General features: G+C 41.9%; 1 protein-coding gene across 1 annotated transcript in view; it reads left to right on the forward strand.

The window, feature by feature from the left end:
• Window positions 1-16,191, forward strand: part of Ern1 (endoplasmic reticulum to nucleus signaling 1) — a 91,067-nt gene that overhangs the window by 35,939 nt on the left and 38,937 nt on the right. Inside the window, exon 3 of the mRNA XM_075990343.1 lies at window positions 15,222-15,255. Within this exon, the coding sequence (XP_075846458.1) occupies window positions 15,222-15,255 (34 nt within the window). The remainder of the gene's footprint in view (window positions 1-15,221; window positions 15,256-16,191) is intronic.

The raw sequence follows: 16,191 nt of genomic DNA on the forward strand, positions 1-16,191 counted from the left end.
AGAGCTCCTTACCAGGTCTCAGAAACCTTGGCCTTCGGGGCTAGCGAGGTGACTTCATGGTTAAGAGCAATGACTACTCTTGCAGGGAACCCAGCTTCAATACCTAACACCCACTTAGTGGTTCACAATCACCTGTAACTCCAGTTTCAGAGGATCTGACATCTTCTTCTGGCTTCTGAGGGTACCAGGAATGCAAGTGGTACAGGTATACATACAGGTAAAAATGTCCAGACACATTTAAAAAAAAAAGTCTTGGCCCTGGCTTGTAGTGTTGGACAAAGAATCCATGTCCAGGTCACCTCCTTAGTCCTCAGGCAAAGTGAGCTCCTTCTTCATCTGGGTTCTGCGATCCTTCACAGCAACTTCTGAAGGACCTCCATCTTGTGCTGGGGTTTTGTCTTCCTGCCAGATTTCTCCTTCCTTGATGGGGCTTCTGGACCACCGAGGGGCTCTTAATAGTTTAGTTCCCAGGTTCCTTCTGACCAAGTGTCTTTTGAGAGTCCTTGGAAGCATGTGGAACTTATTTTGCCTCCTTGGATGCATCTACTCCCTGTCACTTGTACCACTGTAGCACGAATAATAAAAACCCGAGTCAGATATTGGGGTTCAACCTCAATATCAAAAAAAAACAAAAACAAAACAATGCAGCCAAGCCACTAGAGAAGTCTTACCTCTACCAAGGCTAGGCAACCGCAGACTAAACAGATTGAGCAGCTCGAGCTCTTCCCATTTTATATTTCCTGTAGTGCTGGGATTAAAGGTGAGCCACCACCACCTGGGTTTGTTTCTGCATTGATCTTGTGTAGCCCAGGGTAGTCTTGAATGCACAGAGATTCCATTTGCCTCTGTCTCCCAAATCCTGGGATTGAAGGTGTGTGTCACCACTGCCTGCTCTCTAGTAGCTTAGCTTTGCCCTTCTGATATCCAGGCAAATTTTATTAAAACATAAATAAAATATGTCACTGTGGTGGCAGGCAGTTCTGGATTCTTATGTAAAATTTCTCACAGCTTTTTGTGGCTTTTGTAGTACCTGATAAATTGAGTGTGTTCTTAGGAACAGTCCGAGATCTATTTGCAAAAGAACAACGGAAACATGAGATAGGGAAATTGTGGAATGTAAAGATGACACTTTCTTAGTAGTTCCATTTCTCAAGGAATTCCCAGACTTTGGGCATGATACACATCATCTTCCTTTCCCCCTCACTGCTCAAGCATGAGAAAGGTGTTTATTTCTTCTCCGTCTGTGGAGGACTGAAATTAAGTCTGACAAGGGGAATTTCGACAAAGATTTTATTTTGACCATACTTTGGGTCTCTATCTTTTTGGTTGTACCAGGGATTGATTCTAGGTCCTTGTGCATATTTGGCAAGTACTCTACTACTGAGCTGTATCTCTAGCTTTCTAGCTTTATTTTGAGATAGTATCTCAGTAATTGTGCAGACTGGCCTTGATCTTATTCTGTAGTCCTGCAGGCCTTGAACTTTTCATTTTGTTGTCTCAACCTCCTGATTAGTTAGAATCAGAGGTAAAATCAGGCCAAGCCTCCCCCTTTTTTTTTTTCGAGACAGGGTTTCTCTGTAGCTTTGGAGCCTGTCCTAGAACTAGCTCTTGTAATTTAGGCTGGCCTCAAACTCACAGAGATCCTCCTGTCCCTGCTTCCCCAGTGCTGGGATTAAAGGCGTGCGCCACCACCGCCCGGCTAAGCTGCTCTTTTTGTGTATCTCTCTCTCTCTCTCTCTCTCTCTCTCTCTCTCTCTCTCTCTCTCTCTCTCTCTCTCTCTCTCTCTCTGTGTGTGTGTGTGTGTGTGTGTGTGTGTGTGTGTCTGTTGGTGTGTGTGAATGTGCTCTCACCCATATGTGTGGACCAGATATCGACATCAAGATATCTTCCTAAGGGCTGGAGAGATGGCTCAGAGGTTAAGAACATTGCCTGCTCTTCCAAAGGTCCTGAGTTCAATTCCCAGCAACCACATGGTGGCTCACAACCATCTGTAATGAGGTCTGGTGCCCTCTTCTGGCCTGCAGGCATACACACAGACAGAATATTGTATACATAATGAATAAATATTTTTTTTAAAAAAGATATCTTCCTCAGTCATTTCTCCACTGTCTGAACCTAAATTTTACTGATTAGGCAGGACTGGGTAACTGGCCCACAAGCCCCTGAAATCCATCTGTTTCTGCAGGCACCCCTCCCCACTCTACTCCAGTGCTGAGGTTATAGGCAATTAATGCTAGGCCCAGTTTTTTCATGGATACTAGAGATCCAACTCAGGTCCTCATGCTTACTTAACAAATACCTTATCTTCAGAGTCATTTCCCAACCCTGTATTTTAATTTTTTTAAGTGTGTGTGGTATGTTTGGGGTGTGGGAAGGTGCATGTGTATGTGTGTATGGATGTGTGTGGAGGCCAGAGATTGATACTGGTTGTCTTCCTCAGTGGGTCTTCACCTTATTTACTCAGGCAAGAACTCTTGATGAACCCGGTACTTGCAAGTTTAGCTACCCAGCTTGCTCTGTGAACTTCGTTTCTGCCTCACAAGCACTGAGACTCTACGAAGGAGAATTTTTATATGGGTACTAATGATCTAAAGTCTAGTCCTCACACTTACATGGCAAGTGCTTTTTTTTTTTTTTTTTTTTTTTGGTTTTTCGAGACAGGGTTTCTCTTGTGGTTTTGGAGCCTGTCCTGGAACTAGCTCTTGTAGACCAGGCTGGTCTCGAACTCACAGAGATCCGCCTGTCTCTGCCTCCCGAGTGCTGGGATTAAAGGCGTGCGCCACCACCGCCCGGCACATGGCAAGTGCTTTATCCAGTCAATCATCTCCCTGGATTTTACTTTTTAATATGAAGGATTTGGGGAGAAGAGAGACATACTGGGTACAAAATCCTGGACCTTGTGCATATTAGATAAGTATCCTGCCACTGTGCTAAATCCCTAACCCCATGTGAAATGTTTTTAAACATTCCCAACCCAAAGATACTTTGCAGTATAACCCATGTGCACACCTGTAGTGTGATTTCTAATCAGTATTAATAATAAAAACCTGAAGTCAAATATGGGGAGTGGATGAAAACTGAAAGATCAGAGAAGCAGAGCAGCCAGCTACTAGTTCTTACCTCTACATCTACAAAATCCTCAGACTAAATAGGGTATCCTGTCTCTCTACAAGTCCTGAGACTGAATTCTTCAGATGAATGTAGTGAGTTCCTGTCTCCTCCCACTTCACAATCCTCTCTCTGCCCAGCCATATCCCTTCTTGTCTTCACTTCCCTAGTGCTAGGATTAAAGGCATATGACTCCCAAGTACTGGGATTAAAGGTGCAAGCCACCACCAACTGGCTCTGTTTCTCTTTTAGACTGGATCAATCTGTGTAGCCCAGGGTGGCCGTGAATTCACAGAGATCCTCCTGCCTCTGTCTTCCAAGTGCTGGGATTAAAGGTGTGTACCACCGTTGCCTGGCCTCTATGGCTAACTAGTGGCTAGCTCCACACTCTGATCCTCAGGCAAGCTTTATTTGTTAGATCACAAACAAAATCTCAACACTCACCCTTCAGCGTCAATAAATGCCAACTCATGTACAACTGTTTTCATTTTGTATGCAACTGACTTTCCTCCCTGGTGGGACACACTTCAAAATGCAGTGTCTCATAATTGGACATACCACTTGCCAGTAAGTCCCTACCCATAATAACAGAGATCTGGGCTCTAATGCATATTCTTAGCCATTTGGTTGGTATCTATGAAAACATAGTTAACAATTGTGAAAGCATATGGATAAAATGCTTCTTTTTGACTGTCACTGTTTAACTTGTCCTTAGTTGTCTTTGGGTGTCTGTGGTTTGAGGTCATCTCTCTCCCACCCCCATTGCATCTGTTAAGCTGTGGCATCCCAAAAGGCATTTAGGTATGTGGTCTTTCAGTTCCATCATTGGTGGTGACACCTATCCTGAATAACTTCTGCTGAGGAGAAGCTGAATAAGAGTACAGAATTTGACCGCTACAGGATTGGGCCATTTTCTTGATTGCTTGGATATTTCCTCATGATTGTCGTCCCTGTCCAACATGACACTGCGATATGCACTCGTTTCCCATGAAGACAGCTTGTCCTGTCCTTTCCCAGCTATGGTAGTAAGAGTTAGAACACAAGGACCTTTTGATTAGATGTTTATTTTAAAATTCTTTCCCCATGAAAGCTAGACTTTGTGGGGCATCTAAGACTTTCTATTTTACAATGTAACCTGACAACTTTAAGGAGCATAAAGCTTAGAGTAACCATATACCTTTCCTCTGGGGAGAAATATTTCCCTAACGAGGTTGCTTGAATGTCAGACATTTAGTTTTGACTTGGAATCATCAATGACTTTATTTCTTCCAACATTTTATATCAGAAAACAGTATTAGAACATTAAGTTCATTCTTGAGGAAATGGCTGTTGTTTATTGCATTCAGAGCACACCTTGTATCATTGCTGTCTTGTCTGTAGGATTAAGATCTCCATGTCACCTTTCATTCATTTCTTTCTCATACCTTATTTGGTCAGGACTCTATTTTGCTGGTCTCTCATCCATCTCACAATAGCCTGGGCCTGTCTTAATTGAGCTGTTGCATCCTTCTCCCTACTTTTGTGATTCCTTCTCCTTTCTCCTTCATTTGTTCTCTGATGCCTGCCTGCCCATGCATCTCATTGTCATAGGACTGCATCACACTTCTCTTCATCTCAACTTCCCATTTTGGTCCTGGTGCTTACATTACCCCGTTTCGAAGTTTTCTGTCCTTTGTTTATGGTGGCCTTGCTAGCGGTCCACCTTGTGTTATTTCACACCACCCTGACCAGGCCTGTGTAAGTAGTGGTTTCTTACTCATGTTTACTTGTCACCTCCATGCTCTGAGCTTGCTTTCTCTATGAAGGTATGGTGTATGCGTGTGTGTTGAATATTTCCACCCATACCTAGGAGATCCTATAACATGTAGTAATACATGTTCTAGAAATTTTTGTATATACTATAAATAGATACTCACTGTATGTGTCTGTCCTTTCCCTAAAGCAGTTAGCAGAGCTAAGCTGATAGTAGATTCCCAATATTTGTTTTTGAGATGCATGTGATAAATCTCAACAGATAATTACTAGTAGCTGGATTTCTGTTCTTCTCAGAGAGAAAGAAAAAGAAAGAGGGACAAAAGAAAGGAGGAAGGGAGGGAAAAGTGTTCTTGGTGGGTACACACACATTTGGAACTTCATATCTGGTCACTGTTCTTCTTAAATGCCTTTTGAAAGGATCAGTCAAGAACATTTCAGATCACTTAGAAAGATGCACTTGGAAGTATCTGACCAAATTTTATAGCATCTAGATTGTCCTGGAGAAGTCTCTACTCAAGAGAGGAAGCTGGTTCTAGTGGTTCTGTGTGGAGCCTCATAGAGGTTAAAAGGTGTAGGAGGACAGTACAATCTATGCTTTCCCTGTGTGTATCTAGATACCCTGGAGGAGTGGAGTGTTCCAGAAATACTGGTGCTCATCTTGGGTAAGGAAGAGAATGATCTCTCAAGGCTCTTTGAGCAGTAGTTAGGTGAGCAATGTGTTCTCAAAGGTTCTGTAATCAAAGGGTTCTTCCTACATGGAAGAAGTCTGCCTAGATTCACCTCCAGAGAAAGTTGTCCATCCTCAGTTAGAGTTTGAAACAGTTAATTACATTGGTTGGCTTCATCAAAGCCCTTCTCTATTTAGTGAACTTGTGTGCCCCTCTGCCCCATCCTCTCCTATAACATACCAGTCTGACCAGCCGGTGCTAGGGAAGTCTGGGGTGGGGGTGTTTCTGGCATGCAGTTGCCCTGGTGAGCCAGAGGATCAGACCTCCAGAGGTGTCTTACCGGTGAGAGTGGGAATAGAAGGCCTTTGTTTCCAGCTTGTTGGAAAGAGTTTTCTGAAGTAGCTTCTTATTTAGCCTTTTTTTTCCCATTTTGTTTTGTTTTTAGACTCTTCATTTTAGAAGTTATATACATATACAGAAATAAAGAGAACAACAGCAAGGAAGCCTTATGTAGCCAGTGCCAGCTACAATAATGATCAACACATGATAATCTGTCCCTTTTCTACTTCTATTTCAAAGCAAAAGCCACATCATCTTATCCATAAATTTAAGTAATTTTTTAACATGGTTGAATAAACAGTACTGTGCCTGGACAGCTGCTTTTAACTTGTACTATGTAGGTGTTTGTGTGGGATTGTCTTTTTTATTAGGAAAATTTGGCTGCATTCTACCTGCAGTGTTGACTGTCCTAAATTACTGATAGCTGTTCGTTCTGCAGACTATACTGCTCACTGTGCATTAAGAGGGCAAAGGCCCATGCAGCAGTCACTCAGAGGTTTGCTCTCTGGTTAGTCACTAAATATATGTGAACTTTTTCTATTTACTGTGTATATTTCACAGCAAGCAAATAGGTAGACCCTGGCCCAAAGTACTTGGAATTCAGTACCATCCTTAAGTAGTTGATACCAAGGAAGCTGTATGAAACAAAGTACTTGTTCCATGAGAAACACAGGAGAAATATCGCATGGACCAAGTGTGTTTATTTCCTGGAGAAAGAGCTGTTTGAATGGAGGCTGAAGGGCAAACGAATTTAGATAGTGGAGGTGAGCAAATAAGGGCAAGCACAGACACCAGCATCAAAGTCCAGGATGAGTCTGGGAAGAGTTACCAGTGCAAGAAATCACGGAGAAGTAGGCCCGTGGTTGACAAGTGTCAAACATCATGCATGAAGGAAGGAGTTGATAGTTTTAATCTCAGAATATACTACATTCATTTCGATGGTATTATATCTTTTGTGAAGCTGAATTTGTGGTAGTTGCTATAACAAAATTTACCATGTGAAAGTCTGTGTTAAATGGTAACGAGGGTGGTCACCTCCAGTTCATTATAAGGTTTGAGAATTCTGTAGTACTTGATAGGTACACGCATTCTATTAGTAAGTAATTATGATGAGGAATGAAACATTTTTCAGCTTTTGTGTATTTTTTTAACCCCATGGCCTCTTAGCTACTAGATCCTAAATACTAAGTTGCTCAGACCTTATCTGCTCAAAAAGTGGAACTGTTAGAAATTTCTTTAGGGAAATTGCTGACATGAAGACTGCTATAAACCTGAAGGATGGGGAACTAACTTAAGCCACGGCAGTAGGAGGCATTTAGCATGTGGAGAAGAGCCATGGGAGGATTTTAGGTAAGAAGAGACATGGATTGCCTTCTCAAGCCCTCTTAGGTAGCAAGTGGAATGTGGGTCTTAGAGGCAGAGATGAGAAGCTGAAGTATAGACCAGTGGGAAATGATGATTCATTCTCTCTCTCTCTCTCTCTCTCTCTCTCTCTCTCTCTCTCTCTCTCTCTCTCTCTCTCTCTCTCTCAGACAGGGTTTCTCTGTGTAGCCCTGTTTTTCCTGGAACTCAAGTCTGTAGACCAAGCTGGCCTCGGACTGAGAAATTTGACTGCCTCTGCCTCCCCGTGCTCTTAGTAAAGGTGTGCGCCACCACTGCCTGGCAATTCTCTCAGTTTTAAAGTGGTAAAATGAAAAGGAGGAGGAGCTAAGTTCCAAAACAATATTTAGTAAATAAACATTTATAAAACTTGGGATCTAATTGAATGGAAATAGTAAGAGAAAGTAATACTAAGGACAAGAATGTTTGCAGATTATGTGACTGGGTAGTGCCAGGGCACCAGTCCCTTTAAGGTTATAGAGTGGGGAGTAGGTGCTAGGGCCTGCCAGGCTGGAAATGGGGACATTGTCAGTGCCAGGTGGGGACCTACCAAGAAGGATTTGAGAGTGCCTGTTAAGTTTGCTCACTGAAATGTTTCTGTGGCAGTGTGATCTTGACAGGGGGAAGGGCTGGGAAAGTGTAGGCGAGAAGGGGATAGAGAACTGAAGCAATGCTTTCCTGTAGGGCTCAGCATCAAATCACCTAGCATATGTTACTAGAGCAAATTCCTGCCTCTCCAGATATTTATTTTCTAGGGCTTGGGCCTAGAAATCAGCCTTTAAAACCATACTATTGGATGTCTGCAGTTGTAAAATGCATCTACTTTGGAAAAGTTGTTTGGAAGTTTCTTGTCATATGTAAATAATATGACTCAGCCATTCCACTGCTTAAACAGCTTCCCAGCGGAAAGAAAAAATAGTTCAAATAGAGATCCAGATTCTAGTGTTAGTGGTTTTATTCACAATAACCAAAACCAGGAAGCATCCCAAATGTCCAACAGATAGGTAGGGAAACAGAGGCACATCCTTAAGGCAGATGCTACTCATTCATTTTAGTTGATGATACAAAACAGGGATGAATTTCAAAAACATTGTACAATGAGAAAGAATCCCTTCACAAATAATCTCCATTTGTCAAACTTAAACAAAGGAATTTATCAGTGGTTGTCTGGGGAGTGGGGATGTTTTGGGAATATTAATTCTGGAAGAGTGTAAGAAAGTGTTTGGGATAACAGAAATAGTCTATATGTGAAGGTGGTGACATAGGTTATATGGCTTTCAAGATTATTCAAACTATGTACTTTACTGCATTTAGGAAAGAAAGGAGATCATATGAGAAGAGAGGGGGAGGAGTCAGAGACTTTAGAGATAGAGAAGGAGCTGGAGATCCTTCGAGATAGGTAGAATGCTGCCTAGGGCTCCAAACAGGAGTGTGCAATATCAGCATATAAAGGATGGAGCTGACAAACTCAGTCATGGGTGAAAGGTAAGAAGTCTCAGGGATCTCCTATGGTCTCCTGCATTTTACCTGTGATACTGGAGGCAAGGAGTGGAGATTTGACATACCAGGGATAAGTGGGGACAGAGGCCAACCAGGAAGTATATAAATAAATATTCTAATGACATGGGACCCAGCAGGTCATATATGTGCATAATGTTTTCCCAAACGATTGCAGTGTTTTCTTTTTTTCTTTTTGTTTTTTTGAGACATGATTTCTCTGTTTAATCCTGACTGTCCTGGAACTCATTTTGTAGATCAGGCTGGCCTCAAACTCAGAGATCCACCTGCCTCTGCCTCTGCCTCTGCCTCTGCCTCTGCCTCTGCCTCTGCCTCTGCCTCTGCCTCTGCCTCTGCCTCTGCCTCTGCCTCTGCCTCTGCCTCTGCCTCTGCCTCTGCCTCTGCCTCTGCCTCTGCCTCTGCCTCTGCCTCTGCCTCTGCCTCTGCCTCTGCCTCTGCCCTTGAGTGCTGGGTACAGCACCACAGCCAACTGATTACAGTGTTCTCAACATTATGTCCTTATGTTGTACAGTACCACATACAATGAAGATATACAATGAAAATACAAAAAATTGAAAACTGAAAATATCTTTCTAGAAAAGGAAAAAAAAGGCTTAAATCCTGGCTGAACATTTGACACTGGAGGATATAGAGCATCTTCAACTTCAGTTTTTCAGAGTTGATCAATATTTTGCTTTGGTAACTATCATCATTGAAAACCTACTTCACACAGATCTATAGTATAAAATGACAGAAGTATATTTAGGACCATTTCAGAAATTGTTGGAAATTTTCTCCTAATTACAGAGCAAAGTTAATGATCTTTTAAAAAATAAAACTGATGTCAGTGACTCAAACAGCGGGGCCTTTAAAAATATATATATATTTACTTTGAGATAAGATCAGACTATGTAGCCCTGACTGGCCTGGAACTTGCTGTGTAGACCACATTGGCCTCAAACCCAAGAAAGCTAGCTGCCTGCCTCTCCTGAGTGCTAGGAATAAAGGTATGGGCCACCAAACCTAATTCAAACATCAGTTTTTAAAGTCAAACATTTTAACACACCCAAGAAAGCTAGCTGCCTGCCTCTCCTGAGTGCTAGGAATAAAGGTATGGGCCACCAAACCTAATTCAAACATCAGTTTTTAAAGTCAAACATTTTAACACAATACAATCTAAAGATAATAGTAATTTGATACATGCTGAGGAGTAAGAGTAGGAAAATATTAAAAGTTTTGTTAAAAGTTTTTGTTGCTGTAATTAATAATTGAACAATTATGTTTCTTTTTGTTGTTGTTAGTGGGGTTTTGTTTTGGTTTTTGTTGATTTGTTTGTTCGTTTGAGACAGTCTCAAGTTAACCCAGGCTGCCTTAGAACTTACTGTGCAGCTGGGGATGACCTTTGACATCCTAATTCTCTGCACTGTACACCTACCAAGTTTGGAAATTGTAGGTATGCACCACCATAATTGACTTTAAATTATTGTCTTCCTATAAGAGCAGAAAACTTTGTATGTACAATAAAAATAATGTCGTTCATAACATAAGCCTAGGCATCTCTACTTTGAGTCACAATGTTTTAGGTAGTGGTAATGACATAGTATGTCATGATGGCATTCAAGGTGCAAAGGATGCTTTGTATTCAGAGCCAAGACTGCAGTGAGGTTGCACAATATAGCATGGATGAGGGCTGCCAGAAATACCTTGGCGTTCAAAAAACTTCTACTCTCGCCAAATTCTTTCTGACCCCCATATTCAATTATGCAGTCCCATGTGGGTGGTGGTGCATACCTTTAATCCCAGCACTCGGGAGGCAGAGGCAGGCGGATCTCTGTGAGTTCAAGACCAGCCTGGTCTACAAGAGCTAGTTCCAGGACAGGCTCCAAAACCACAGAGAAACCCTGTCTCAAAAAACCAAAAAAACAAAACAAAACAAAAAAAAAAAAAGAAGAAGAAGAAGAAGTTGGACTTTGTTAACAATAGAGGGTACTCAATCCTAGCACTGGAATTTTCATTTGTGTGTGTGTTTCTCTTCGTGTATGTGCTTCTTGTGCTTTTTCTCTGTTTGCTTTGTTCTGTTCTTTTTTTTTTTTTTAATGTTTTTTAAAGAGAGAGAGAGAAGGCATGGATTTAGATGGGTGGGAAGGTAGAGAGAATCTGGGAGGAGATGGGGGGGGACTGTAATCAGAATATATTGTATGAAAAAAATCTATTTTCAAAACAAACAAAAAGTCATATAGGATACTCAAGATGCTAGTCTTGGGTGAAAGATGGAGGGAATAATTTGGACAGTGGAGGCTGAGGTGCTTGTAGCACATAGAGGAAATGTCCAGTTGATTCTGAGAGAATAGCTCCAGGTAGGGACCTAGACTCTCCCCTGCCTTGTGATTAGGGCTGGTTATATTGAGAGAGGGGAGGCTTGAGCAGGAACCTGGAAATGCCCTTCCAGATGGAGCAAGGCAGCACTCTTGTTGGAGATAGGAGCACTTCCACCCTGACAAGCTTGGACAAAGGAAAGTGTGGTCATCTGCTTTGCCAGTTTTGTCTCTGGTTAACAAAGATCAGATTAGCACAGTATGGTAGTAGTAAATGTCACCTGATCTGGCCTGGGATGCTGGACACCAGCTGGTGGAATTGAGTCCAGCGGCTGTTCCTGGAAGGGCAACAGTTAGCAGTTTGGTTTCTTCCCAAGGTACTCCTGGGAGAGACCAAATATTGTTTTCAGTGGTATTTCCCATGGCTTTACCTGCTAACTTCACTTTTACCTTGAATTACACCCATTTTATACCCCCCCCTTTTCCTTTCTGTAAGTAAAACAGCTCAGTGAGGTTGACATTTACCCTTATCTGGCTCCATATGGATAGGCTGGCCTATTTTGCAGAAGTATTTGCTTAGAGCCCTGTGGATTGCTCAGGGTTTTTTTTCATTGCCTGAAAACTTGTAAGCTAGAGTCTTGCCTGATACAGTTCTCATTAGTAAGTCAAAAAATGTTTTCCCTGTTGATCTTTCATCACACATTTTCAAGTGATGTTTAATTTTATTTTTGTTGTTTATCTTTAATCGTTATTGGTGTAGAAAATTCCAAAAATATCTACAGAAAATAGTGAAAAGACTCCATGTTCCTGATTCCATTTCTAGCAAGTTGTCAGCAGTCTGCCACTTTTTGCTTAATTTGCCCTTTACTCAACTCTTTTCTGTACTATTTTCTTTTTTTAAAGATGTATTTATTTATTTATTATGTATACAATGTTCTGCCTTCAATGCGTCCCTGCAGGCCAGAAGTTGGCACCAGATCTTATTACAGGTGGTTGTGAAATACCATGGGTGCTGGGAATTGAACTCAGAACCTCTGGAAGAGCAGTGTTCTTAATTGCCGAGCCCTCTCTCCAGCCCCTCTGTACTATTTTCAAGCAAATCTTGGATTTTTCCCATACCAAACAAAGACTCACTAGCCCAGGCTGACCTTGAACTTGGAATCCTCCTGCCTTAGGCTCCCAAGTGTTAGAATAACACAAGTGTACTGCCAAGCCTGACCACCAATGATTCTTCAAGAAGAAAAGTATTGTGGAAAAGGCCATTGTTAAACCTCATTCTGAGTTGTTAACCTGGCCTGTACCTTAGCAGAAGCTTGTCCGGGCACCCTGTTATATTGAGTGGTGTTAGGGAATATTATTTTCAGGTGTGTTACTTTGATTTATGCTGCCTTTGATTAACTGTAAAGCCCTGATTCTTTGCCTGTTTAAAACACCCGAAGGTCCCAATAAAGAGGCGAACTGCCAATAGTGAGGCAAAAGCAAGGATAGGTGGGTCTAGCAGACAGAGAATATTAAAAAGAGAAAGAGGAGCAAGAGAACAAGGAGAGAAGGACATCAGAGGCCAGCCATCCAGCCAGTCACGGAGTAAGAAGGAAAGGAAGGTATACAGAAATAGAGAAAGATAAAAAAAACCCAGAGGCAAAAGGTAGTTGGGATAATTTAAGCTAAGAAAAGCAGACAAGAAATAAGCTAAGGTAAGGCCGGGCATTCACAACTAAGAATAAGCCTCTGTGTGTGATTTATTTGGGAGCAGGCCTCCCAAAAAACAAAAGAGTAAAACATCACACAATAGAGTGGATGAGGAGTGTTAAGGCAACCATATGGCCACAGCCCTAGAGTTTCTCTTCCTAAGACTAGAAAGTAAGGATGATTCTTTAATACTGATATTGTTGGCCCAGGTACTTTGTTTCCCACTGACATCCTGTGTCTTTTTTTTTTTTCTTGGTTTTTTCGAGACAGGGTTTCTCTGTGGTTTTGGAGCCTGTCCTGGAACTAGCTCTTGTAGACCAGGCTGGTCTCGAACTCACAGAGATCTGCCTGCCTCTGCCTCCCGAGTGCTGGGATTAAAGGCGTGCGCCACCACCGCCCGGCTGACATCCTGTGTTTTATTTTATTTTATTTAACTTTTTTAATGTGCATTGGTGTGAAGGTGTCAGATCCCCTGGAACTGGAGTTACAAACAGTTTTGAGTTGCTATGTGGGTGCTAAGAATCGAACCCGGGTCCTCTGGAAGAGCCGCCAGCGTTCTTACCTGCTGACCCATCTCTCTAGCCCTTGACCCCCTGGATCTTATGATGCAGGGTGTACCTTCAGACTTGAGGCCTCAAAAAGTCAGAGGGCCAGTAGATAAGCCATAATAAGCTAGAGAAATCTTCCTCTGGAGATGAGTCCATGAGCCTGAGTGAACTATACAGCAAAGATCAGGCTGTGAACAGGAATTCAAATGCTTTAACATCCATGTCTTATTTTTATAATTGCTAGATTTTTTAGCAGTGTCTCCTTCTGTTTTATATATGACACCATTAAATGACTGAAGTAAGCAAAAAAGACAAATGATTCTTATACTGCTGTGTTCTCTTTGGAATATGGCATTCTTGCTTTTGCTGGCTGCATAGCTTTGGGGCTGAGTTGGAGTTTCTGGACCCTAATTGCACCTTGCCTGGTTTGTTTCAGTTCAGTGAGTGTTGTGTGCCTTTATTTCCTGTCTCTTGCATCAGTCTGTTTGTGAGAGTGTACTGAGAGGTGATTAATGGGAAAGATAAACACGTGCTTATGGGCTGAAAGTTCACCCTGTTTCCTGCGGTGTCTTTGGTTTAGTGAATTGTTTGTTTGCTGCCTGCAGACCACATCTGGTGTATGTCTCTGTTGTGAGCATCGGCTGCTCTTAAAGCAGAGTCAACATATGATAAGGCTTGAAAGACTTTACTTCACAGGAGAATCCCAGGTGACAAAAAGACAAAAAGATCAGACAGCTGTCTGTCATCGTGTGCCTCTAGAATCTAGAACTCTGCATACAAAATCTTGTTTGACCATTTCCCTCCTTTTTGCCCTAGAGTGTACAACTTGATTGTAGTTGTGGGGATTTGCTGGCAGTACTGCCTCATTGAGCAGCATCTCTGTGTGTTCAAGGCCAGCCAGAGCTGCACAGTCAAACCCTGTCTCAAAACAAAATTAGCAACAAAGTTTTTTATTAGGACTTTTTAAGAGGCCTTAATTTTCTGCAAAACAGATAATTTAACCTTATCAAAGAATAGTTTCTTCATTTATAATGCTACTGTGAACATCTTTGTATAAATAGCTCTTCCTGTATTTTATACTATTTTAAGCTAGATTTTACGGAGATACAATTAGTGGATCAAAGGGAATCAACACTTGAAGTCTATAGGATTGCCACAAGCTGCTATGGGGTGTTTACTATCCAGTTAGCATCAGTTATGAATCCAAAATATGGCATTTCCTATTGGAAATATCTAGGTATCTGACAATAGACTATTAATTTCAGATTTTAAAAGTTCTTCTGGTAGGTGGACTGGAGAGATGGCTCAGGAGTTAAGAGCATTGACTACTCTTCCCGAGGACCTGGCTTCAATACCCAACATACATATGGCGATCCACAACTATCTGTAACTCCACTGCCAGGGCTCCAATGCCCTCTTCTGGCCTCTGCAGGTACTTTTTATGCATGTGGCACAGAGACATACATGAAGGCAAACCACTCATACATATAAAAAAATAAACATTTTATTAGACTTATTTATTATTTTATTTTGTATGTGAATGTTTTGCCTGTGTATGTATATGTACCATGCATGCTTGGTGTCCTCAGAGGCCAGAAGAGAGCATCAGATCCCCTGGAATTGGAATTATGGATGGCTGTGAACCACCATGTGGGTGCTAGGAGTCCAACTTGACTCCTCTACAAGAACAACAAATGCTTTTAACCTCTGTGCCATCTCTCCAACCCCCTCTACCTAGTCTTAGTAAGAATTGTAAGCACTTAACCTTTGTGCCTCTGTGTGTTTCCTGAAGTGCCCTCTCATACTTAGCTAGTGCAGGCTAGCCTTTGTTGTTGGTACAGCTTGAAAGTTGGTCCTGGGATGCCTCCAGGGCCTGACATTTCAGAGCCCAGCTGATGATGCTTCTTGTTCTTTTGCACAGATCCAGTCCTGCAGGTCCCAACACACGTGGAAGAGTAAGTTTCCTCATCTCTTTAGTATTTCCTTTTAATTTATCACCTTATTTAGTTGCCAGGCACAATACATGCACAAATTTAAAGTGTAGCAAGAATTTTTGAGATATAAAAATTTTCTAGGTGGGTGATTGTTAGAAACCTCTGGTCCTTGGGTGAGGAGGGCAAGTAATATTAAAACGAGTTGTTTGAAGTGGAATTTTTTTCTGAGACAAGGTCTCACTATGTAGTTCTGATTTCCTAGAGCTTGCTGTGTAGACCAAGCTGTCCTCAAACTCACTGAGATCTGTCTGCCTCTGCCTCATGAATGCTGTGTTTAAAAGCATGCACCACTATGCCAGGCAACTTGAGATGGAACTTAAATTGAGTTTTGAACTAAATTCCAAAGTCAGAATTTCTCTTTTTAAAATTTATTTATTTATTCATTCTCTTAAATGTGTGTGTGTGTGTGTTTTGCTTGCATGCATGTCTGGGTATCACGTGTGTTGCCTGATGCCCATGGAGGCCAGAAAAGGGCCTCAGATCTCCTAGGACTTGAGTTACAGATAGTTGTGAGACACTATGTGGGTGCTGAGAATTGAGCCTGGGTCCTCTAGAAGAGTAGACAGCTCTTAACTGCTGAACCATTTTCCCCCTGGCTCTCTTTCTATTCACTGTATCACATCACAGAGAGGAAAGGGGAATGTAACCTGCTCTTAGAGTGTGTGGTGTTCAAGGGAACACTGTTGCCTGTAAGAGCCTGAAATGATGGAACAACCCAAATTGAAAAGAGATTTGATAAAGAATTCTTCATGGCACTAATTATAGTTCCATCTTTAGCACATTCACCTGCAGAGGATCAACTTGAGTCTTCTTGTGGGATGTTACTAACAGACCTTGCTCTGTATCCCTGACAGATTCTCTTATGTTAGGCTTTCAGAGTTTGTTTTTATTGCTATA

The sequence above is a fragment of the Microtus pennsylvanicus genome, chromosome 11 (genome assembly GCF_037038515.1).
Source record: "Microtus pennsylvanicus isolate mMicPen1 chromosome 11, mMicPen1.hap1, whole genome shotgun sequence".
Classification (NCBI taxonomy): Eukaryota; Metazoa; Chordata; class Mammalia; order Rodentia; family Cricetidae; genus Microtus; species Microtus pennsylvanicus.